This window comes from Salvelinus alpinus, chromosome 5, assembly GCF_045679555.1.
Source record: "Salvelinus alpinus chromosome 5, SLU_Salpinus.1, whole genome shotgun sequence".
Classification (NCBI taxonomy): domain Eukaryota; kingdom Metazoa; phylum Chordata; class Actinopteri; order Salmoniformes; family Salmonidae; genus Salvelinus; species Salvelinus alpinus.
In genome coordinates, this window is record NC_092090.1 from 20288902 (window position 1) to 20315654 (window position 26753).

The 26753-nt window shown below is 45.0% G+C and overlaps 1 protein-coding gene across 1 annotated transcript in view; it reads right to left on the minus strand.

The window, feature by feature from the left end:
* Nucleotides 1-914: 914 nt before the first annotated feature.
* The window catches only part of efl1 (elongation factor like GTPase 1), an 89989-nt gene continuing 64150 nt past the window's right edge, over nucleotides 915-26753 (minus strand). Inside the window, exons 16-23 of the mRNA XM_071400863.1 lie at nucleotides 20327-20458; nucleotides 19299-19446; nucleotides 12720-12831; nucleotides 12303-12426; nucleotides 11863-12067; nucleotides 10897-11480; nucleotides 8561-8745; nucleotides 915-1697 (exon numbers count right to left, since the gene is read on the minus strand). Of these exons, the coding sequence (XP_071256964.1) occupies nucleotides 1509-1697; nucleotides 8561-8745; nucleotides 10897-11480; nucleotides 11863-12067; nucleotides 12303-12426; nucleotides 12720-12831; nucleotides 19299-19446; nucleotides 20327-20458 (1679 nt within the window). The 3' untranslated portion in view covers nucleotides 915-1508. The remainder of the gene's footprint in view (nucleotides 1698-8560; nucleotides 8746-10896; nucleotides 11481-11862; nucleotides 12068-12302; nucleotides 12427-12719; nucleotides 12832-19298; nucleotides 19447-20326; nucleotides 20459-26753) is intronic.

Consider the following 26753-nt stretch of genomic DNA (forward strand, 5'->3'; position numbering starts at 1 on the left):
ATGGGAACAGGTCTGTAAGAGGAGTGGAGAAATAGGGGAAGGACAGGGGTCAGACAACACAATGGGAACAGGTCTGTGAGAGGAGTGGAGAAATAGGGGAAGGACAGGGGTCAGACAACACAATGGGAACAGGTCTGTGAGAGGAGTGGAGAAATAGGGGAAGGACTGGGGTCAGACAACACAATGGGAACAGGTCTGTGAGAGGAGTGGAGAAATAGGGGAAGGACAGGGGTCAGACAACACAATGGGAACAGGTCTGTAAGAGGAGTGGAGAAATAGGGGAAGGACAGGGGTCAGACAACACAATGGGAACAGGTCTGTGAGAGGAGTGGAGAAATAGGGGAAGAGGGAGAAATTGTAGACCAACTCTAGACAGTTGTTCTGGTACATTGATTGAAGTGCAAGGAGTTTCCCAGTGATGGCAAACTGTCTCATAATTGTCCTAGGGGAAGACACACCCTCTAATCTGCAGAAATGATACCTTTCAGGATTCAATTATTCATTTGGTATGTCTGAATAAAAAGTGTTATTGGTATTACTCAATGTAAATTAAGGGAAATTGTGAGCAAAATGATTAATTATATCACTTAAGTAAATTATTTTAAAAAGTGTTAATGAACATCTGTGGCCCCATCTAGTAAAACCCTCAATTACCTAAAATGTGTCATTGGTGTTACCGTCCTTTGTGTTGCTACTCCTACTGCTGGCATGTTATCATAATGGTAACAATTATTTTACGTCATTAAGCTGCCATATTATTTGATTTAGAATGGGAAGATGTACCCAAATACATTTAAATTAAATTAAATCTAGAAACATTAAGTAATTATTTTCCAAAATGCCATGTCCAAATGCCACCACATCTCAAGAATGACTCACACACATATCACTCCTGATTAATGAAACAAAAAACACACAATTTTCTTTATTTATTGCTTTCTGGTAAATACTGTACATTTTGCTTTATGTCTTGTACACAGATACCTTACCCAGAGCTCTCAACATAGCATATCAACAAGGCTCGCTAACGCTGTCCCCAAATAATAAAAAAACGTACAATCCCACTTTGCATCATATTTCTGTTTTTCCAAATGAAATGCCGCTCTTCAGGGGGCTGGGTACTGCAATTCAATTAGGTTGAGAGCAGAAATTAATTCAAGCCACTTCACTTAACAGCAAAACTGGATTTGAACGGGAACACTCGTCAATTATGCATAGCTGAAAGGGATTCTCCCGGGTAAAGACACAGCTGCATGTCCAGCTATTAAAACCCACTGGGCCGGTTTCCTAGACACAGATTAAGTCTAGTTCTGGACTAAAAAACATTTTCTAAGGAGGTTTTCAGCAAAACTGCTCTGTAATATAAAAGGCTCAGTGGCTCATTTTGAGTGACAGTTAGAGGGGTGATGATGGTGTAGCGATGGGGGACAGTATCCACTGGATGCTCTTTATGATGTCTGTCTCGGGTGTGTGTCGGTAGGAGTCAATCAGGAAACACACACACAGGCCTATTTGTTCTTGCTCAGTGTTCTCTGTTTCTCGCCGTGCTCCACTATCTTCTCCTCCACGTACAGTCCTTTACGCCGGCGAACACCGTTCATGTATTTCAGAGCCTGATTGGCGGAATCAGCCTTCTCTCCAAAGTGGAGGTACTCCTCTTCTGTGGTAGGAACCCAGGACGGATCACTGGAGATCACCTTGAGACACAGAGAGACACACAGAGAGACACACACAGAGACAGAGAGAGAGCGATTTAGTTTAAAATACATAAAGACAAATTTAGTTTGAAGTACATAAAGACAGATTTAGTTTGAAGTCCACCCCTGAGCAGGATAATGCTTCATTAAATGGACTATAGATACAAAGATCAGGACCTGTATCCCCAAAACATCTCAGAGTCAGGTCAACCCTGTCCATATTATCTTATTCTTTATGACTGAAAAGGCTAAACAGATCCTAGATCAGCACTTCTACTCTGAGACACTTTGTGGATACGGGCCCTGACCTATAAACATGAACAGATGTAAAGCATGGAGCGGACACTGGAATCTACCCCACATGACAAAGAACCCAGTCTTGGCTAAGCTTTGCCCAGCAGTGGTGGCAGACAAGGAAGGGATCATGGCTACTGTTATCCAACTCAGCTGCTCCCTGTCTTTCTCCCTCTACCTCCCCCTCTCTCCCCCTCTAGCTCGCTACCTGGCTCTTTCTCCACCCCCCTCTCATCTCTCCCCCTCTAGCTCCCTACCTGGCTCTTTCTCCACCCCCCCCTCTAGCTCCCTAGCTGGCTCTTTCTCCAACCCCCACCCCTCTCTCCCCCTCTAGCTCCCTACCTGGCTCTTTCTCCACCCCCCCCCCCTCTCTCCCCCTCTAGCTCCCTACCTGGCTCTCTCCCTAGCTGGCTCTTTCTCCACCCCCCTCCCCTCTCTCCCCCTCTAGCTCCCTAGCTGGCTCTTTCTCCACCCCCCCCCCCCTCTCTCCCCCTCTAGCTCCCTACCTGGCTCTTTCTCCACCCCCCTCCCCTCTCTCCCCCTCTAGCTCCCTACCTGGCTCTTTCTCCACCCCCCTCCCCTCTCTCCCCCTCTAGCTCCCTACCTGTCTCTTTCTCCACCCCCCCCCCCTCTCTCCCCCTCTAGCTCCCTACCTGGCTCTCTCCCTAGCTGGCTCTTTCTCCACCCCCCTCCCCCCCTCTAGCTCCCTACCTGGCTCTCTCCCTAGCTGGCTCTTTCTTCACCCCCCCCCCCTCTCTCCCCCTCTAGCTCCCTACCTGGCTCTCTCCCTAGCTGGCTCTTTCTCCACCCCCCCCCCCTCTCTCCCCCTCTAGCTCCCTAGCTGGCTCTCTCCCCACCCCCCTCCCCTCTCTCCCCCTCTAGCTCCCTACCTGGCTCTCTCCCTAGCTGGCTCTTTCTCCACCCCCCCCCTCTCTCCCCCTCTAGCTCCCTACCTGGCTCTCTCCCTAGCTGGCTCTCTCCCCACCCCCCTCCCCCTCTCTCCCCCTCTAGCTCCCTACCTGGCTCTCTCCCTAGCTGGCTCTCTCCCCACCCCCCTCCCCCTCTCTCCCCCTCTAGCTCCCTACCTGGCTCTCTCCCTAGCTGGCTCTCTCCCCACCCCCCTCCCCCTCTCTGCCTCCATCAGGCTCTGACAGGAGGGGAGGTTATAGAGATACATGTGTTCTTCCAAAGCAGTCAGTCACACAGACATCCAGATCAACACTGTGTCACTGTGTTCTAGAGGAGAGAGACTGTGTGTGTTTGTTGAGGAGGGCCTGGCTATGTGCAACCTGCTGAGGAGATGAGGCAATGCCTTCTGCTGCTTCACACACACACCATGCCACAATTACTGTACCAGTGTGTACGTGGGCCCCTGCACCTGGCCGTTAGGGGCCCCGAGTGACAGACTCTGGTTGCAGGCAACAGATGGTAGAGGAGGAACAACACCAGACAGATTACGAGGTTGCACACACACACACACACACACACACACACACACACACACACACACACACACACACACACACACACACACACACACACACTTGGGTCCAGTAGGGCGAAAGGGTGTGTGTTTCATTGTGTGTGTACGTGTGCAGGGTTAGAGTGGCGGGGGTTCAGCTCTAACTGTAACGGGGGGAAGGTACCAACAGGGGGGCTGAAACACACAAACACACTAGTATGCACGAGCGCACACAAGCAAAGACACACACAGGTCTTTGATTTAATCTGCTCTCTGCGGCCCCTGTTGTGTGCATCCCTTCGGTTACTTATCTTTACAGGGGCCTTTGTCTCACTGCTGTGTGTGTGTTTGTGAGTGAGAGAGAGAGAGAGAGCTTTTGTCACTGCGCTCCATGAAGCGTGTCAGTGGGCCTCACCTACATTAGCCTGAATGAAAACACACACACACACACACACACACACACACACACACACACACACACACACACACACACACACACACACACACACACACACACACACACACACACACACACACACACACACACACGCTAGTCCCTGAACTACAACACAAAGGGAGGAAAAAAGTTATTGTCACAACCTCTTTCTCATGCTAATCTAATGTAAATCCATAACATTACACACATAGCTAACACAACAATACAACACTCACAGAAGAGCTCTCTCTCTGTCACTAAACACTATTCATATGTTAAATAAATATGAAGTCCATAGAAAATCAATGATAAACTAAATGCTAACAGTAGCTTGCATCTAATTTAAATAGACTAGATGTATAGAATAGATTCAGATAGAAGCAAGTTGGAGTCTACTAAAACCCCATTGTTATTGTCTATGGAGTAACTATCTATGTTGTCATGATTGTCTATGGAGTAACTATCTATGTTGTCATGATTGTCTATGGAGTAACTATCTATGTTGTCATGACTGTCTATGGAGTAACTATCCATGTTGTCATGATTGTCTATGGAGTAACTATCTATGTTGTCATGACTGTCTATGGAGTAACTATCCATGTCATGATTGTCTATGGAGTAACTATCTATGTTGTCATGACTGTCTATGGAGTAACTATCCATGTCATGATTGTCTATGGAGTAACTATCTATGTTGTCATGATTGTCTATGGAGTAACTATCTATGTTGTCATGACTGTCTATGGAGTAACTATCCATGTCATGATTGTCTATGGAGTAACTATCCATGTCATGATTGTCTATGAAGTAACTATCCATGTCATGATTGTCTATGGAGTAACTATCTATGTTGTCATGACTGTCTATGGAGTAACTATCTATGTTGTTATCCATGTTGTCATGACTGTCTATGTAGTAACTATCTATGTTGTCATGATTGTCTATGGAGTGACCATCTATGTTGTCATGATTGTCTATGTAGTAACTATCTATGTTGTCATGATTGTCTATGGAGTGACCATCTATGTTGTCATGACTGTCTATGGAGTAACTATCTATGTTGTCATGATCGTCTATGGAGTAACTATCTATGTTGTCATGACTGTCTATGGAGTAACTATCCATGTCATGATTGTCTATGGAGTAACTATCTATGTTGTCATGACTGTCTATGGAGTAACTATCTATGTTGTCATGACTGTCTATGGAGTAACTATCTATGTTGTCATCCATGTTGTCATGACTGTCTATGTAGTAACTATCCATGTTGTCATGATTGTCTATGGAGTGCCCATCTATGTTGCCATGATTGTCTATGGAGTAACTATCTATGTTGTCATGACTGTCTATGGAGTGACTATCTATGTTGTCATGATTGTCTATGAAGTAACTATCTATGTTGTCATGACTGTCTATGGAGTGACTATCTATGTTGTCATGATTGTCTATGGAGTAACTATCTATGTTGTCATGACTGTCTATGGAGTAACTATCCATGTCATGATTGTCTATGGAGTAACTATCTATGTTGTCATGACTGTCTATGGAGTGACTATCTATGTTGTCATGATTGTCTATGGAGTAACTATCTATGTTGTCATGACTGTCTATGGAGTGACTATCTATGTTGTCATGATTGTCTATGGAGTGACTATCTATGTTGTCATGATTGTCTATGGAGTAACTATCTATGTTGTCATGACTGTCTATGGAGTGCCCATCTATGTTGCCATGATTGTCTATGGAGTAACTATCTATGTTGTCATGACTGTCTATGGAGTGACTATCTATGTTGTCATGATTGTCTATGGAGTAACTATCTATGTTGTCATGATCGTCTATGGAGTAACTATCCATGTTGTCATGACTGTCTATGGAGTAACTATCTATGTTGTCATCCATGTTGTCATGACTGTCTATGTAGTAACTATCCATGTTGTCATGACTGTCTATGGAGTGCCCATCTATGTTGTCATGATTGTCTATGGAGTAACTATCTATGTTGTCATGACTGTCTATGGAGTGACTATCTATGTTGTCATGACTGTCTATGGAGTAACCATCCATGTTGTCATGACTGTCTATGGAGTAACTATCTATGTTGTCATGACTGTCTATGGAGTAACTATTTATGTTGTCATGACTGTCTATGGAGTAACTCTCTATGTTGTCATGACTGTCTATGGAGTAACTATCTATGTTGTCATGATTGTCTATGGAGTAACCATCCATGTTGTCATGACTGTCTATGGAGTAACTATCTATGTTGTCATGACTGTCTATGGAGTAACTATCTATGTTGTCATGATTGTCTATGGAGTAACTATCTATGTTGTCATGACTGTCTATGGAGTAACTATCTATGTTGTCATGACTGTCTATGGAGTAACTATCTATGTTGTCATGATTGTCTATGGAGTAACTATCTATGTTGTCATGACTGTCTATGGAGTAACTATCTATGTTGTCATGACTGTCTATGGAGTAACTATCTATGTTGTCATGATTGTCTATGGAGTAACTATCTAACTGCTGCAGATAATGACAGAGTCATGTAAATTAAACTGGACAGACCTGTTTTAATGAAGCTCACACACAAAGGCTGACAACAATGTGCTGGTAGGGGGTGGGTGTGTGGAGCAACGGGGGAATCTAATACTGAGTGACATGCTGTGTGTTGTAATGAATTTGCATAGCGTGTGTGTCACATCTAGTTTCAAGTTTCAACGTTTATTCACCATGTGCCGAGGATACAACAGGTGTAAAACAATACAGTAACATTCTTACCTTGAGAGCTCTTTCCCAACAGCGTTTATAATAAAAAAGAATAATATAGATAATAATAACAAATAAAAGCAGTGTGTGTGTGTGGTGTCTCTTCTGCCTGGCAGTGTGACATCAGGTCAGACCGTAAAGCTGTTCACTAGGCTTGTGTGTGTGTGTGTGTGTGTGTGAGAGAGAGACACCGGGCTGCACACGCTCATTAACAACGGCCGGCGCTCTCGGCCAATTAAATTAGCCGACCTTGAACAATAACCACTTAAACCCTCAGACAGACAGGAGCACACACACGCACACACACACACACACACACACACACACACACACAAAATAAGAAACACGTAATACACATACCCATGACATAGATACAGTGGGGTCCGAAATTTTTGACCCCCTTGATAAAGATGAGCAAAAATGACTGTATAAAATAAATGATAAAACTAGAGTACATTGCATTAGGCTTGAGAGGTTCCCAGATTTCACAATGTCATACTGCTCTTCTGCCATCCTGGGATTTACGGATTTACCGGCATTGCACACAAAGGGGCGCTAAAAACAAAAAGCCCATTGGAATGCTAACAAAATTAGCACAAGTAATAGCGAAATCACATATACCTTGTTAGGTAAATGCTAACAAGCAAAAATGAACAAACTAATTGCAAAGACAAGCAGATCCAACTCATAAAGTTATACAAGTATAGCTAGTAGTTACCGAATGTCATTTTTGGTGAATGTAGACATTTACAAGTGTATGTGAACGAGAGAAATTGTGCAAATGAACCAAATGTTATGATGCATGTTTTTCTGAAGGAAAAGCATCATGTGTACACGATAGCAGTGGAGAAGAATGGAGGATGGAAAAAACGCTAGTAGGAAGCACAGGGGGAAAAATGGCAGCTGTACAGAACTAGGATAACAGAGCTCTCAGACTTCTAAAACACGGTAGAAACACAGTTATAATATATCTGATGGCAAAAAAAAAAAAAGTAGTGCTCTTTATAGGGATTAGAGAAAAGAGTTACCAGGACAAAAGTAGTGCACTATATTGGGAATAGGGTGCCCAGGTCAAAACTAGTGCTCTATATATAGGGAATAGGGTGCCCAGGTCAAAACTAGTGCTCTATATATAGGGAATAGGGTGCCCAGGTCAAAACTAGCGCTCTATATAGGGAATAGGGTGCCCAGGTCAAAACTAGTGCTCTATATATAGGGAATAGGGTGCCCAGGTCAAAACTAGTGCTCTATATATAGGGAATAGGGTGCCCAGGTCAAAACTAGCGCTCTATATAGGGAATAGGGTGCCCAGGTCAAAACTAGCACTCTATATAGGGAATAGGGTGCCCAGGTCAAAACTAGTGCTCTATATAGGGAATAGGGTGCCAATTTGGATGCACAAATTGAAAAGACAGTTGTTTGAGGTTTCAATGTCTACAGTCCACAAGTTGGTATGGTAAAGAAGTGGGATTTTTGTCTGTATATAAAAGGGGTATAATAAGGATGAGCCAGAGATGGTCAGAGAAGTCATGTATTGATGTCAATGGGAGACTAGTTAGGATTCACCTCATACTGGAACTAATAGGGAACAGGGCTATGAGTTCCAGAGACAAGGGTGAAATAAACACTGACCCTAGTTCAGTATTGTGATTTCCTTTATTCCTTCATTTATGAAAAACCATTAAATTATTAAGAGCTAAAAATACAAGCACCTGTTTTCAGACTGATGAGTTGCAGCTCACAACCCCCCCACGGAGTGAGCCTTGCATGTGTTTTTGTCTGTGTGTGTGTGTGTGTATGTGTGTTGTATGCTTGCTGTGTGTGAGTTGTATGCCTGCTGTGTGTGTGTCTGCACAAAGATGCACACGACAGGGTGTATGTGTGAGCGCGCCTCACCTCCCAGTGGCTGAAGACCAGTTGTGGACTAGCCAATCCACTGGTTCTCTTGCGTATCTCGTCAGCGAATCCGAAGCTCTCGGCCACAGGAAGGACGGCCTTGATGATGAACATCTCTGTCCCCTCCTTCATCTCCTCCTGTAACACTCGGCCCTCCCTCTTCCCCAGGACCCCGTACACACGACCTGGACACACACACACACGATAATTAGTAGAAGTGGCTTAACGTGTACTCTGGCCATGTATTCAGTGTGGCTAGCTATATACAATCTAATCAAATGATTGACCACATCGATTCACACACACAATCTAATCCAACTATGTATACACTCTATTTATGCATGATCTAATTGATTAGATCTAAATAATGGACACGATGTAATGAAAGTATTGATGAAGTCTATTTCTACACTAAATGTTACGCAACCAACATCTACTATAATATACATCATGGAATTAAAATATGGATCACATTCATCGATACTAAAGAAACTAAGTTCTCCTAATGGGGGTATATAGAGCGGATAGCATTGGTATTCACAACAGGCTAGCAGGAGAGCGTGACAAACGCCCCATTTAAAGGGATGCTAGCGTTGCAGAAGTGAGTAAAAAGTCATATTGTTTCTGAAATGGGCTCATAATAACACACTTAATTCTGGTGTTGATTTGGCTGGCTGTAAATGGATGTGACTGCTAAACGTGCTGTTTAAATATGGTTTATTATCTGTTTATTGATTATCCGTAACAGAAGTTGGGCAAGGCTCATTTGAATCTTAATGACCAAAAGTAGTGCACTATACAGGGAATAGGGTGCCATTTGGGACCAACGTTAGAAAACAAGAGTTGGTGATCAGTTACACTACAAAGACACACATTAGAATAGTTCTAGAGCATAGATAGTAATAATGCGGGTTGTCAAATCACATTTTATTGGTCATATACACACATTTAGCAGATGTTATTGCGGGTGTAGCGAAATGCTTGTGTTTCTAGCTCCAACAGTGCAGTAATATCTAACAATTCACAACAATACACACAAAACTAAAGTAAAAGAATGGAGTTAAGAAATATATAAATATTAGGACGAGTAATGTTGGAGTGGCATTGACTAAATACAGTAGAATAGAGTACAGAATATACATGTGAGATGAGTAAAGCAGTATGTAAACATGATTAAAGTGACTAGTGTTCCATTATTAAAGTGGCCAGTGAATATAGGGCAGCAGCCTCTAAGGTGCAGGGTTGAGTAACCGGGTGGTAGCCGGCTACTGATGGCTATTTAAATATCAACCAATACTGTACCATCATAAATCTTTACTCTGTGTTTCAGTGGACGAGTTAAGAGATGTCTTCCCTACACCGGGGATGGGATAATATACCAGTCCAATGGACTCCTATCACACTAGAATGTGGGTTTTGTGCAGCAACTTCACCCTCCACCTGGTGTAACATTCTTGGTAGTTTAGTTGTCATGTTGTGGCTTGAATGTCCTGACAAGATGTATCAGTCATTTGTATCTGAATAGAAGCTGCTATATTTCCCTCCTCCTCCTCCTGTGTGGTTTAGAAAGCAGTAATGCCTCCAGGAAAGATTGAAGAAGCAGATCTGAAGGTGTGTGTGTTGTGTTTTAGCTATTTACCTAAGACCTCAGTGGTTAGTTTGTGTTTTAGCTATTTACCTAAGACCTCAGTGGTTAGTTTGTGTTTTAGCTATTTACCTAAGACCTCAGTGGTTAGTTTGTGTTTTAGCTATTTACCTAAGACCTCAGTGGTTAGTTTGTGTTTTAGCTATTTACCTAAGACCTCAGTGGTTAGTTTGTGTTTTAGCTATTTACCTAAGACCTCAGTGGTTAGTTTGTGTTTTAGCTATTTACGTAAGACCTCAGTGGTTAGTTTGTGTTTTAGCTATTTACGTAAGACCTCAGTGGTTAGTTTGTGTTTTAGCTATTTACCTAAGACCTCAGTGGTTAGTTTGTGTTTTGCCCAGCGTGTGTTCTATCGTGTGTGTGTGTGTCTGTGTGTTATATTGTGTGTGTTCTGCCGTGTGTCTGTGTGTTCTGCCGTGTGTCTGTGTGTTCTGCCGTGTGTCTGTGTGTTCTGCCGTGTGTCTGTGTGTTCTGCCGTGTGTCTGTGTGTTCTGCCGTGTGTCTGTGTGTTCTGCCGTGTGTGTCTGTGTGTTCTGCCGTGTGTGTCTGTGTGTTCTGCCGTGTGTCTGTGTGTTCTGCCGTGTGTCTGTGTGTTCTGCCGTGTGTCTGTGTGTTCTGCCGTGTGTCTGTGTGTTCTGCCGTGTGTCTGTGTGTTCTGCCGTGTGTCTGTGTGTACTGCTAAGCCTCTTACCTAACACCTCTGCTGTAGCCATGATTTCACAGGTGTACATAGCAGCCATGAGTCTCTGAGGTTTGGCCTGGAACGCGTGCCGACAAGCCTCCTTCACAGCAGCTATGAGCTGGCCAGAGAACGGCCCGTAGCAGTCCACTAGCCCGGCCCCAACCTCGGCCCTGCGTCTCCCCTGGCTCGCCTCAGCAACGGCACCCTCTGCCTGGGAAGGCGTCTCACCCGCTCCCCCTGCCTTGCCTGAGGCCTCCTGCTGTCCTGCAGCCTCACCGGGGCTTTTGGAAACAGATGCATCAAGGGAGTTGGAGTCTTCTTCAGTCACAGAGGCCAGGTGGGTGCGCTGGGTGGGGAAGTTCATGTCCCATCTCTCCACAGAGAAGCAGACGCCCATGAGGGGCTCCTCGCACATGGGACCAGAGAGGGTGGCGAGCTGGAAACCGCTGACAACGCTGTTGTCAAAGTCTCGGATGGCGCTGGCCTCAGCTTTCTCCCCTCCCTCTTTCTCTCCTTTCTCTCGTTGGAGGCAGTGCCACACGGATGGTCTCTGGTACCCCTCTACGCTGTTAAGGAGGATGTTTGGTCCATACCTAATAAGAACAACATGGACATATTAATTACCATGAAATACCTGCATAGCACACAATTTAATCTCAATACCATGAAATATCATCCCAACCCATATGAAACACCCCGGAATACCTGCATAGCCTCTCATCCCAACCCATATGAAACACCCCGAAATACCTGCATACCCTCTCATCCCAACCCATATGAAACACCCCGAAATACCTGCATAGCCTCTCATCCCAACCCATATGAAACACCCTGAAATACCTGCATACCCTCTCATCCCAACCCATATGAAACACCCTGAAATACCTGCATACCCTCTCATCCCAACCCATATGAAACACCCTGAAATACCTGCATACCCTCTCATCCCAACCCATATGAAACACCCTGAAATACCTGCGTGGTCCAAAGGCCCATATCCGGTCCACGGCATTCCTCCACTTCCTCCCCTGCAGCAGGACCTCCAGCCTGCTCTTCAGCTCCATCAGGGCATCCAGGGTCCAGGTACTCATGTCCAGGGTCCTCCCCTCCCTCTGGGCCTGACCTGCCTGTTCCAGTGTCCGGATCAAGTCAGCACTACCCTCCAGCAGAAGAGTCACCTCTACACAACACAGGACACTTTTTGATCAGGATCAGAGCCCAGATTTACTCAACTTTCTTAAGAAGAAATTTCTTCTTAACTGCCATGTTTTCCCTTAACTACAGACATAAGAAGAAAGTTAAGCAAAGTTGCTATTCCTTAAAAAAGGCGATGTTCTGTTTCTCCTTAAGCAAAAGGTGAAGGGCTTCCTATAGTCTGACAACAACAAACACACACACCCTCAACTCTCTCTCACCTTCGGGTAGTGGTATGGCCCGTACCCCCACGGTGGCCTGTCTGTTGGGGGTGGTGAGGGTCAACAGGCCGCTGGGGTCCAGGTGCAGGGTGTCTGACTCTTTCACCTGGTGGAGCACAGCCACCTACACACACACACACACACACACACACACACACACACACACACACACACACACACACACACACACACACACACACACACACACACACACACACACACACACACACACACACACACACACACACACACACACACACACACACACACACAGAGGAGAGTAGGGTTAGCTACTGCACATAGATTGCTGCTGCATCTTCAATTGTAGCACACTACTAATATATGGGGTGTCGTTTGAGATGTCAACAGATGTTATAAGATAGACACACACACCACACCCTCAACGTACACACACACCTTCTGTTGTTTCCCCAGGTCTTCATTGACCATGTCCACTTTGGGTGGTCTGATCACGGTCTCTCTGAATGGGATGATAGGCTTGGAGGCACTGATCTCAATCTTGGCAAACCTGGACGATGAGAAGAACACAGAGACTCAGATGTAGGGTTCCCAAAACTCTGGTAAATTTCCACAAATTCCCGGGTTTTCCAGAAATCCCAATAGGAAGATTCCTGGATTCAGGCGGAAATAAGCAGAAATTCTGGAATCCTCCATCCAGGATTTCTGGAAAAGCTGGAAAAGTTACAAAGATGTGTAGTGAGAAGGAGATGGAATACTCACATGCAGCAACACAAATGAAGTTGTCATCTCTGAGTAAGAGCAAGTAGGACAACCCATGCATTGTAAATGTGCTGTATTACTGGGTACGAGAGCCAGAACAAACTCAACAGAATACGATACATAAAGACACATTGGCATCTTAAGAGAGTGCTGAAAACTTTCACGTCTGCGTTTTTATTTTCCAAAACAATAACACCTGTCAGATATTATTAGGCTCTCCCGCCCATGCTGAGCCAAGCACAGCATATTCAAATCATCTGTCATAGCTCACCTTGCGAGCACACACACACACACACACACACACACACACACACACACACACACACACACACACACACACACACACACACACACACACACACACACACACACACACACACACACACACACACACCTTCAAGTCTGCTTCTTCAATCTTTCTAAACCACACAGGAGGAGGATGAGGGAAATATAGCAGCTTCTATTCAGATACAAATGACTGATACATCTTGTCAGGACATTCAAGCCACAACATGACAACTGCAGGGCAGCAGGTAGGCTAGCGGTTAGAGAATTGGGCCAGTAACGGAAAGGTTGCTGGTTCAAATCCCCAAGCCGACAAGGTGAAAAGAATCTGTTGATGTGCCCTTGAGCAAGGCACTTAACCGTAATTGCTCCTGTAAGTTGCTCTAGATAACGTCTGCTAAATGATTAAAATGATTAAAAAATCTAGATTAAAAAACGACCAAGAATGTTACATTACGTGGAGGGTGAACTTGCGCCTAAACGCTGATATTTGGTCATTTTCTCCACTAATGGTTTAGGTTAGGATTGGGGGAGGGGAAGCTGATCCTGGATCTGTACCTGGGGAAACTTCACTTGTTCTGTTTTTTGCCTAATGAACACAACCCTGCGCTGGTGAGACCAAGCTTCAGGTCTGGTTCTCCTATAAAATGACGTCATTAGGTTATCACTGCTGAAACACTCAGAGGGATACAGAGAGGGTCACTTTAGGAAAAGAAAACAAGTGTGCTTCCCAAATGGCACCCTATTCCTGTAGTGCACTACTTTAGACCAGGGCCCATAAAGCCCTGGTCAAAAGCAGTGCATTACATCAGTAAAATGGTTCCATTTGGGACAGGTACACTGTCTATCTGTCTACTATCTCTCCGACTGCCAAGACCAACAGCCAAGTACTGTCAAAGTTTATTGACACAAACAGGCAATCCCTTGTCTGATCCTGGGTCACTTGGTCCTTCCTAAACTGGCCGTGTGTGTGTGTGTGTCAGTGTTTGGGCTGAGAGACGTCACGACTTCCGTCCACACAACCAGAACCAGCTCATCTCGTTACCCAGCGTGTCACGTTATAAACACACACACACACACACACACACACACACACACACACACACACACACACACACACACACACACACACACACACACACACACACACACACACACACACACACACACACACACACACACACACACACACACACACATATATATATAATCCAGTTAGAGTCAGTCCATACAAAAACAGGGCAGAAAACAAGTAATCCTCTTCCCATTCCGCTCTCTCCATTCCTCCCTCTTTCTCTCCCTCTCTCTCTCTCCCTCTCTCTCCCTCGCTCTCCTTCCTCTCTCACTGATGTTTACTAGAAGCATCTCAGAAGTGCTGGAGCGTTCCCTGAATCCAATGTAGACAGCAAACTGTGTGGTTGTTTGAAGATGGGGGTTATTCTGGGTGCTGTGGGTGTTGGTTGTTTCTTTAAATCTCACTAAGACTTGGAATGCATCCCAAATGCCACCCCACTCCCTATATAGTGCACTCCTTTAGACCGGAACCCCACTACCTATATAGTGCACTCCTTTAGACCGGAACCCCACTACCTATATAGTGCACTCCTTTAGACCAGAACCCCACTACCTATATAGTGCACTCTTTTAGACCAGAACCCCACTACCTATATAGTGCACTCCTTTAGACCAGAACCCCACTACCTATATAGTGCACTCCTTTAGACCGGAACCCCACTACCTATATAGTGCACTCCTTTAGACCAGAACCCCACTACCTATATAGTGCACTCCTTTAGACCAGAACCCCACTACCTATATAGTGCACTCCTTTAGACCAGAACCCCACTATCTATATAGTGCACTCCTTTAGACCAGAACCCCACTACCTATATAGTGCACTCCTTTAGACCGGAACCCCACTACCTATATAGTGCACTCCTTTAGACCAGAACCCCACTACCTATATAGTGCACTCCTTTAGACCAGAACCCCACTACCTATATAGTGCACTCCTTTAGACCAGACATCATTACACACATCCAGTAATGAAGCAGGGAGATATGACTTATTCAGTGGGAGAGGAGAAATACACACATCCAGTAATGAAGCAGGGAGATATGACTTATTCAGTGGGAGAGGAGAAATACATACATCCAGTAATCAAGCAGGGAGATATGACTTATTCAGTGGGAGAGGAGAAATACATACATCCAGTAATGAAGCAGGGAGATATGACTTATTCAGTGGGAGGAGAAATACAAACATCCAGTAATGAAGCAGGGAGATATGACTTATTCAGTGGGAGAGGAGAAATACATACATCCAGTAATGAAGCAGGGAGATATGACTTATTCAGTGGGAGAGGAGAAACACATACATCCAGTAATGAAGCAGGGAGATATGACTTATTCAGTGGGAGGAGAAATACATACATCCAGTAATGAAGCAGGGAGATATGACTTATTCAGTGGGAGAGGAGAAATACATACATCCAGTAATGAAGCAGGGAGATATGACTTATTCAGTGGCAGGAGAAATACATACATCCAGTAATGAAGCAGGGAGATATGACTTATTCAGTGGGAGAGGAGAAATACATACATCCAGTAATGAAGCAGGGAGATATGACTTATTCAGTGGGAGAGGAGAAATACATACATCCAGTAATGAAGCAGGGAGATATGACTTATTCAGTGGGAGAGGAGAAATACATACATCCAGTAATCCGGTGCTAGACAGAAACAAAACTAATAAATAACCAGACCAACTTGACCTGATGAAGATCCCCCTATTCCATGTGTAGTGGATTACTACCTTGTCCCTGCGCAAAAGTAGTGCACTACATGGGGAATAGAGTCAGATTTGGGTCGTACCCATTGTCTGTTTGTGTGTCTTGAATAAATCAAAGAGTTGAGGACATGAATTATTATTATCACTAACTCACACCGCGTTGAAATGGAGGAAGATATTGGTGTCCCCCAAATGGCAACCTATGGGCCCTGGTCAAAAGTAAGTAATCAAGCAAGCCTTGGATAAGTCTGTCTCGTCTGAGCCAGAACGGCCCATAGCTGCTCCTGGTCAAAAGTAAGTAATCAAGCAAGCCTTGGATAAGTCTGTCTCGTCTGAGCCAGAACGGCCCATAGCTGCTCCTGGTCAAAAGTAAGTAATCAAGCAAGCCTTGGATAAGTCTGCCTCGTCTGAGCCAGAACGGCCCATAGCTGCTCCTGGTCAAAAGTAAGTAATCAAGCAAGCCTTGGATAAGTCTGCCTCGTCTGAGCCAGAACGGCCCATAGCTGCTCCTGGTCAAAAGTAAGTAATCAAGCAAGCCTTGGATAAGTCTGCCTCGTCTGAGCCAGAACGGCCCATAGCTGCTCCTGGTCAAAAGTAGTGCACTTGGGGAACATGGTGTCAGTTGAGACTATGTATGAGTCTCCATCCTGAACACTGTAGCTTTACAGCCTCGTTTAGGAACCCTCTCCTTCTAATCATTTGGACATTTCTCCAATGCATCGTGAGTGTGAAAACCAGAACTGTGCATACAGGAAATTGTTTTATTGCTGCGGCATTATAGTCTAGAGGTGATTTGGAGCCACTGTAACTATGGCTGCGTGTGTGTGTAGTGTGTGGTTTTGTGTGTCTGAATGTGTGTTTTTGTGTGTACATGTTGCCTACATTATCAGGACCAGAATGTCCTGACAAGGTAAGATATTCTTTTTTTTTTCTGGACTGTTTAGGCTTAAGGAAAATTGGATTTTGAATGGGAATACATTTTTACACCCAAAAAGTCTAGAATATTCACATAAAAAAGCTGTGTTTTGTGTGTGTGTGCATTAGTGAGCAGAAATAAAAAAGTTTGCCTGGTTCACCCCAGCTTAACTTGGTCAGGATCAGTTGACCCATTTTCCAGGGCAGCGAGACAACCCTGGCGCTGTTTTGGCTTCAGAACCCTGGCGCTGTGACGTCACAGTCCCACGTGCCACATGAGTGGCTAAAACGGGCTTGACCTCTTTCTGAGCTAGAGAGTGAATGGCCACGGGCCAGTCTGCTTGTGTGTGTTGTTGTGATGTCACAACGGGGTCAGTCGGCATTCACAGCCAACATGGTTCCCCTTCCTCTGTCCTGCCCTGCTCTTTGCCCGACTAGCTGACTGACTGGCTGGCTAACTGGCATATTTTCAAACATAGAATAAGAATTGCAGTCATCCCCTGATTAAATGCAGTGGGGAACACAGAGATAGAATAACATTGTTCTCTCTCTACAGCTGGGACTGTCATTCACCAAACAGGAGCATACTCTTATACAAGGTAATTCAAGTGTTTCACTTGCCTGGGTGGCCTAATCAGGCTGACCTGGGCTATTTGTAAACATAGAATTACATTTACTAGACGGGATCCAGTCCCTGGATGCCCTGTCATACTGGCTGGTTTAGGACTGTTTCTAAATCACCCTGTGTTATCTTCCAGGGGGAAAGCTGTAACGATCCCTGAGACTCTTTATACATCTGGTCAGTGTGTTTGAGTTAGCAACAATAATGTTGACCTTATAAGAAAGTTAGTCAGGAAATGAATGTATATACAGATGAACTTAGTGACAAGGACAACATATGCAGATAGATGCAGATTTAGTTAGTACCAAGGTTACACCGAAGGACAGGTCATCTCTAATTCCCATTCATTCTTGTGGGGAATTAACGCTTTAGGACTATGGATATTCACCATTAGCGTTGCAAAATTCCAGTTATTAAATTCCCAAGTTTTCCAGAAATCCCAATTAGAGGATTCTTGGATTTCCTGCTTTTTCCCTCATGATTTCAATAATCTCCCAAAGATTTATCTGAACATACTAATAATGTATGTTAAAGAGATAACGCACCTGAAAATCTATATACATCTATATTTAGGATTGAGGCCTGCACATTTGTCCCACTGCAACACACTGCATGTCATTTGGGACACAGGCCTAGACTCCACTGTACTTTGTATCCCTTTCAAAGTATCAAAGCATATGGAAATCTTTGATTTATTGGGTTATGAAAACTCCAACTGAAATAAAGCTGTGAAATATCTATTTTGATATGTTCACACATCTCCCCACCTCACACTTCCAACGATACACATGCTGATTTCTTCATGTACTATAAACATAGATAATACAGGATCTTAGCAGGACTGGATGTGTGGGTGACCCCCCACATGTGTGGGTGGTCTTACAACAGCTTTAGGTATTGATTATGAATAGCTCTACATGGGACCTGATCCCTCAACGTCAGAGGGAGGCTGGTGAGAGTTTAGTTTATGGCAGGGTGGAGGGCAACTGGTCATAGGATGCAAATGAAATGAGCTGTATTTAACATCTCTGTATGGAACTTTAAACCCCCCCCTCTCTCACCATCTCTTCTAATATGACATGATCAGAGTGGAGAAGAGACATCTAAAAGACAGCATCTCCAGTCAATAATCACACAATACTTTTTATAGAGAGAGAGACACCCACTCTCAGTCAGAAACATTACACACACACACACACACACACACACACACACACACACACACACACACACACACACACACACACAGAATCATCATGTCAATCATCAGTGTGTGAGACTGGGCCAGACAGTGTAAAAACTGAGTCATCTCAAACTGAGCCGTCTGCTGCTCATCTACACTCTGTTACAGGGCGTCTGGTCAACATTTCACTACTATTGACTAGATTTCAAATCACAGACAGAGACAGACAGACAGACAAAGAAAGATAGATACAGCCAAAAAGACTGACTGACAGACCTCTCTGTGCAGAGCTCATGTTCTAGTGATGACGCTCCAGGCTTCAGTCTCATAGTATACTTCCCTCCAACGGAGACCGGGGTTCAATCCCTGCGTCCAACCTTCCTACGGTTTCTCCCTCTCTGTTTCCAACTGTCTAAATAAACCGAACTTGTCAATCACAAGAGGGAAACAAGAGGCTCACCTCTCTCGGAGGTCGTCCAGACAGCGTTGCAGGTGGACCTCTCCGGCCGTGACCAGTACGTGTTCTCCTGTCTCCTGGATCAGAACCTCAGCACACGGGTCAGCCTGGTTCAACAGCCTCATACCCCGTACCAGCTTAGGCATCTCACCTTGACACACACACACACACACACACACACACACACACACACACACACACACACACACACACACACACACACACACACACACACACACACACACACACACACACACACACACACACACACACACACACACACACACACACACACACACACACACACACAGACCAGATTGTAGAAAAGTACTTCTTAGTAGACTAAGCATGAATCATTTCCATGTATGGGCCCTACTGCACATAATACACCCTGGATTCAAACCTACATTTGTCTTTCGTTAAGAAAACTTAGACTGACGTTACCTGGGTCATGTTCATTAGGCAACAAACTGAAGAAATCACGAAATAGGGAGGGACTACTTGGATTTATCCAGAATTAATGCTAATTTTAATTTCTGTTGCAAAACATTTTCAAACACTTTCTGATGAGTGCCCTGATGGACAAAACCCAGGACGGGTTTGAATTTTCAGGGTTACAGGTCAGCTCAACTACTAAGTGCAACTATTTAAAAGAAAACAAACAAACACCATTTGAAGCTTCTCAAAACAGTTATCTTTCTAAGACTAGCTAACTAACTGACTGACTGCTAGCTGACTAACTCCCTCCATATGGGGCAAATGTTGCCCTCAGCTATAATACTAACGAACACCACGGAAGAGCTGCAGGAATGTCTGACTATCTGTGGAACAGCTGACTGGCTGGGTGGCTGACTGACTGGTTGAATAGCTGGTTGGTTGACAGAATGGCTGGCTGACTGGGGTGCTGGAGGAACGTTAGCTTCTCAACATTAGCATCTTACCTCAGATGACAGACGACAAAAACAAAACATCACTGACAGGCAACAACCTCAACAAATTCACAATGTGGTGTAAGTGTGTTTGACACTTACTTGGGTGTTTGGGTTCGATGGCCACTCGTACGATGGGCGTAGCTTCGAAGTTGAGGGGGATGAAAGGTGGGAGGGCAGGGGAGGTGGAGAGGGTCGCAGACTTCAACACACACTCCTCGAGACCGCCAATACCTAGGGAATCAATCAATCCATCAATCAATTAATCAATCCAAACACATTTCTACAAACACATGTCACAGTGATTGACAACAGCTGGAGCCTAAACCTCCCAAAGAGTGATCAGAGAGACAGTAGTGACAAGGAAACAGTCCCTAGGTAGGAAGAAACCATGAGAGGAACCAGAGTCATGAGAGGGAGTTGAACCTGCTCTGGCTGGGACGAGGAGATTAGAGGAGGAGAGGAGAGGCATAATGAACAAGATTATATGAACAGCAGAGGACCTGATCCTAGATCAGAACTCCTGCTCCGAGAATACAGACACCTGGAGAGACATGAACAGAGTGTGGCTCTGGAGATAAGATAACGTCATTATTAGGGCAGCTACCACTTCAATGGTGAACAGTTCATTAAAAATGTACCTTCATAGGTTGTGCCCAAATGGCACCCTATTCCCTTTACAGTGCACTACTTTAGACCAGAGCCCTATAGTGGTCTGGTCAAAAGTCGTGGAGTATGTTGGGAATAGGGTGCCATATAGGACGCAGCCCTGCAATGTCTCTCTGTGGAAGAGAGCAGAGTAACTCCAAGGGGAGAGAATAATGAGACTAGCTTTGTCTCTGTTTCAGACACAAGTGAGGGAGAGAAACACACACAGAGAGAGATAGAAACACAGAGAGAGAGACAGAGAAAATGTGTGAGAAAAGGCGGAGACAAAAGGCCAAGAAATCTGCAAGAGAGAAAGAGAGAGAACTAGAGAGAGAGACAGATAGGAAAAGAGAGAGAGGGATGAAGAGAGAGAGGCAGGGAGAGAAAATAATTTCCCTGCTGTCAGAAGGTTCAGGGCTCTGAGGAACACTGAGGCTAATGTAGCCTGGGGGGAAGAAAGAGGTAAGGGAAGATAGAGGGGAGGAAAGAAGATGGTTTAGTACTGTACCAGAGGAAGAGGGCCCTATCCATAACCTACCCATAGGGCTGAGTAGGGAAGGTTGCCTGGTGGCTCCTGACAAAGGGGAGAACATATCCCTTCCTCTCTCTCTCCTTCTTCCCTTTCTGTTTGAACATCTTGGCCATGTTCTGTTATAATCTCCACCCGGCATAGCCAGAAGAGGACTGGCCACCCCTCATAGCCTGGTTCCTCTCTACCCGGCACAGCCAGAAGAGGACTGTCCACCCCTCATAGCCTGGTTCCTCTCTACCCGACACAGCCAGAAGAGGACTGGCCACCCCTCATAGCCTGGTTCCTCTCTACCCGGCACAGCCAGAAGAGGACTGTCCACCCCTCATAGCCTGGTTCCTCTCTACCCGGCACAGCCAGAAGAGGACTGGCCAGCCCTCATAGCCTGGTTCCTCTCTACCCGGCACAGCCAGAAGAGGACTGGCCACCCCTCATAGCCTGGTTCTTCTCTAGGTTTCTTCCTAGGTTTTGGCCTTTCTAGGGAGTTTTTCCTAGCCACCGTGCTTCTACACCTGCATTGCTTGCTGTTTGGGGTTTTAGGCTGGGTTTCTGTACAGCACTTTGAGATATCAGCTGATGTAAGAAGGGCTATATAAATACATTTGATTTGATTTGTTTATCACTCTCTCTAGAGTTCATTCTACCGTGTCAGAGCTGAGAGACCAGACTGTATCCAAAGAGTTAGTCGTTCTTTATTTTCAATTCTCTGATGATGTTTTGTTAAACTGAACTGTCTGATGTTGAATAGTGTTTTGGATGAATTAAACTGGAGGTAAGATGAGCCTGGTCCCAGATCTGTTTGTGCCGTATGGCTAACGCCTATTGTTGTTTGGCATGACATTGACCATAGGAGTTGGCAAGACAGCACCAACAGCTCTGCGGCCAGGCTAGGATTATTTAGCTTTAGTGCAGTAATGGATGAGCAGGCTAGGCCAGGGTCATGTTCATTTGGAAGCAAACGGAAGAAAACGGACTGAAACAGGAAGATACTTCGTCCAATGAGAAATATTGTTTTTCCTTTTTCTGTTGCAAAACATTTTCGGTCGCATGCCCCAATGAACACAATCCAGGACTGTAATTGAGAATGGAGGCTGGACACAGGCCTTCTTTGTGCGTCCATTTTAAGGGGCTCAGCCGGCCTCAAATACACCGCCATGTTTATCCTACCGCTGATGACTTCCTGTGATCACACACACAGCGGGGGCAGGGCAGGAGACTCTGGCAAATTTAAGCGTGGCTCTTTAAAACAGCAGGCGGAACAGTGAGCCACAGCTTCAGATAGTATTTTAAGTTACTACATAAATCCTGCCACTCTTCAACTTTTCATCTCAGTCACACATGCCTTCTACACTGAACAAAAATATAAAACGGAACATGTAAAGTGTTGGTCACATGTTTCATGAGCATAAATAAAATAACCCAGAAATGTCTAAAATGTTGTGCACACATTAGTTTACATCCCTGTTAGTGAGCATTTCTTCTTTACCAAGATAATCCATCCACCTGCAATTGGCATGCTGACTGCAGGAATGTCCACCAAAGCTGTTGCCAGAGTTGAATGTTCATTTCTCTACCATAAGCCGCCTCCAATGTCATTTTAGAGAATTTGGCATTACGTCCAACCAGGCCTCAAAACCGGCCTAGTGTGGGCGAGCAGTTTGCTGATGTCCACGTTGTGAACAGAGTGCCCCATGATGGTGGTGGGGTTATGGCAGGCAGGCATTTGCTACAGACAATGAACACAATTGCATTTTATCGATGTCAATTTGAATGCACAGAAATACCGAGACGAGGTCCTGAGGCTAATTGTGAGGACCATTTGTTTTAAAGGTATCTGTGACCAACATAATTCCTTATATGAACTGTAACTCAGTAAAATCTGAAATTGTCGGAGTGGTATTAACTAAAATTCTCTCTCGAAGCAGTGCGGCTTGGCAGGGTCGTGTTTCGGAGGACGCATGGATTTTGACCTTCGCCTCTCCCGTGTCCATATGGGAGTTGCAACGATGAGAGAAGACTAACTACATATTGGGGGGAAAAATAACTATAATAATGATAAAAATATATATAAAAGAGGTAAAAAACAAGAGTTTAAAAAAATACATTGAACAAAAAAATGGAATACTGTTTGCATTAACTTTGTCTTATTTCTACCTAGAAACTGATTTACAACTGGATATATGTACAGCATTATAAGAAGTTGATCGAGCACACACACACAGTCTTGTTCAAGCGGAACAGATGCTGGACATATAACTGGGGGTCTGGTGTGTGATGTGTGTATGTAGCCAGAGAAGCTGATGACTCAGAAGTTGAGCTGACTCCCTGTGATCCAACCCACAGCCCACTCAGTCACACAAAGAACAATACAACTAAGGAACAAAAGCCTTCCTTGGCTAAAGGCAGGACCTTAACTGACTGACATGCGTGAAGGGCACAGGAACCTGATCTAGCCTAAATGCTTTGAGATGCTGTGTGTGTGTGTGTGTGTGTGTGTGTGTGTGTGTGTGTGTGTGTGTGTGTGTGTGTGTGTGTGTGTGTGTGTGTGTGTGTGTGTGTGTGTGTGTGTGTGTGTGTGTGTGTGAGAGAGAGTGAGAGAGAAATCTATCCAACTAGAGCCAATCCCACCGTCTACGGATGGAAAGACCAACTGGATGGTTGTTGAACTAATTGGTCAGGTGTGTAAGTTAGTTTCAATTGGCCGTTGCTGGACCTAGTTTCAGTTGGCCATGGCTGGACCTAGTTTCAGTTGGCATTTGCTGGACCTAGTTTCAGTTGGCATTTGCTGGACCTAGTTTCAGTTGGCCGTTGCTGGACCTAGTTTCAGTTGGCCGTTGCTGGACCTAGTTTCAGTTGGTCTTTGCTGGACCTAGATTCAGTTGGTCGTTGCCTGACCTAGTTTCAGTTGGTCGTTGATGGACCTAGTTTCAGTTGGTCGTTGATGGACCTAGTTTCAGTTGGTCGTTGATGGACCTAGTTTCAGTTGGTCTTTGCTGGACCTAGTTTCAGTTGGTATTTGCTGGACCTAGTTTCACTTGGTCTTTGCTGGACCTAGTTTCAGTTGGTCATTGCTGGACCTAGTTTCAGTTGGTCTTTGCTGGACCTAGTTTCAGTTGGTCATTGATGGACCTAGTTTCAGTTGGTATTTGCTGGACCTAGTTTCAGTTGGTCGTTGATGGACCTAGTTTCAGTTGGTCGTTGATGGACCTAGTTTCAGTTGGTCGTTGCCTGACCTAGTTTCAGTTGGTCGTTGATGGACCTAGTTTCAGTTGGTCGTTGATGGACCTAGTTTCAGTTGGTCGTTGATGGACCTAGTTTCAGTTGGTCGTTGATGGACCTAGTTTCAGTTGGTCTTTGCTGGACCTAGTTTCAGTTGGTATTTGCTGGACCTAGTTTCAGTTGGTCGTTGCTGGACCTAGTTTCAGTTGGTCGTTGCTGGACCTAGTTTCAGTTGGCCGTTGCTGGACCTAGTTTCAGTTGGCCGTTGCTGGACCTAGTTTCAGTTGGTATTTGCTGGACCTAGTTTCAGTTGGTCGTTGATGGACCTAGTTTCAGTTGGTCGTTGATGGACCTAGTTTCAGTTGGTCGTTGCCTGACTTAGTTTCAGTTGGTCGTTGATGGACCTATTTTCAGTTGGTCCTTGATGGACCTAGTTTCAGTTGGTCGTTGATGGACCTAGTTTCAGTTGGTCTTTGCTGGACCTAGTTTCAGTTGGTCGTTGCTGGACCTAGTTTCAGTTGGTCGTTGCTGGACCTAGTTTCAGTTGGTCGTTGATGGACCTAGTTTCAGTTGGCCGTTGCTGGACCTAGTTTCAGTTGGCCGTTGCTGGACCTAGTTTCAGTTGGTATTTGCTGGACCTAGTTTCAGTTGGCCGTTGCTGGACCTAGTTTCAGTTGGCCGTTGCTGGACCTAGTTTCAGTTGGCCGTTGCTGGACCTAGTTTCAGTTGGCCGTTGCTGGACCTAGTTTCAGTTGGCCGTTGCTGGACCTAGTTTCAGTTGGCCGTTGCTGGACCTAGTTTCAGTTGGCATTTGCTGGACCTAGTTTCAGTTGGCCGTTGCTGGACCTAGTTTCAGTTGGTCGTTGCTGGACCTAGTTTCAGTTGGCCGTTGCTGGACCTAGTTTCAGTTGGTCGTTGATGGACCTAGTTTCAGTTGGTCGTTGATGGACCTAGTTTCAGTTGGCCGTTGCTGGACCTAGTTTCAGTTGGTCGTTGATGGACCTAGTTTCAGTTGGTCGTTGATGGACCTAGTTTCAGTTGGCCGTTGCTGGACCTAGTTTCAGTTGGTATTTGCTGGACCTAGTTTCAGTTGGTCGTTGATGGACCTAGTTTCAGTTGGTCGTTGCTGGACCTAGTTTCAGTTGGTCGTTGCTGGACCTAGTTTCAGTTGGTCGTTGATGGACCTAGTTTCAGTTGGTCGTTGCTGGACCTAGTTTCAGTTGGCCGTTGCTGGACCTAGTTTCAGTTGGTATTTGCTGGACCTAGTTTCAGTTGGTCGTTGATGGACCTAGTTTCAGTTGGTCGTTGCTGGACCTAGTTTCAGTTGGTCGTTGCTGGACCTAGTTTCAGTTGGTCGTTGATGGACCTAGTTTGTTGGTATTTGCTGGACCTAGTTTCAGTTAGTATTTGCTGGACCTAGTTTCAGTTGGCCGTTGCTGGACCTAGTTTGTTGGTATTTGCTGGACCTAGTTTGTTGGTATTTGCTGGACCTAGTTTCAGTTGGCCGTTGCTGCACCTAGTTTGTTGGTATTTGCTGGACCTAGTTGTTTGTAGTTGGTCCCGATTCAACATGTACAATCTGCCATTGACAGTTGGGTAAAACCTTCCCCAAAAAACATTGATAGTTAGTTGGCTGTAGTTTTATTCAGACACTTATTGATTATTACAAGACAAATTGGGATTCATAGCAACATAAATACACTCCATTGAACTGTGATTGTGTATGTTTTGTAAGTGGTTCAACACATTGTTCTATATTAAGTAGTTATTTTACTCCTTTCCTTTTAAAAGCTGCACACAAACTGCCCTCCTGGGACAATGCAGATTTACTGAACTGAACCCATGAGTAGAACAGTCCAGTCTGAACTCTACCAGGCTCTAGTGAACCAATGAGCAGAACAGTCCTGTCTGAACTCTACCAGGCTCTAGTGAACCCATGAGTAGAACAGTCCAGTCTGAACTCTACCAGGCTCTAGTGAACCAATGAGCAGAACAGTCCTGTCTGAACTCTACCAGGCTCTAGTGAACCCATGAGCAGAACAGTCCTGTCTGAACTCTACCAGGCTCTAGTGAACCCATGAGCAGAAAAGTCCTGTCTGAACTCTACCAGGCTCTAGTGAACCCATGAGTAGA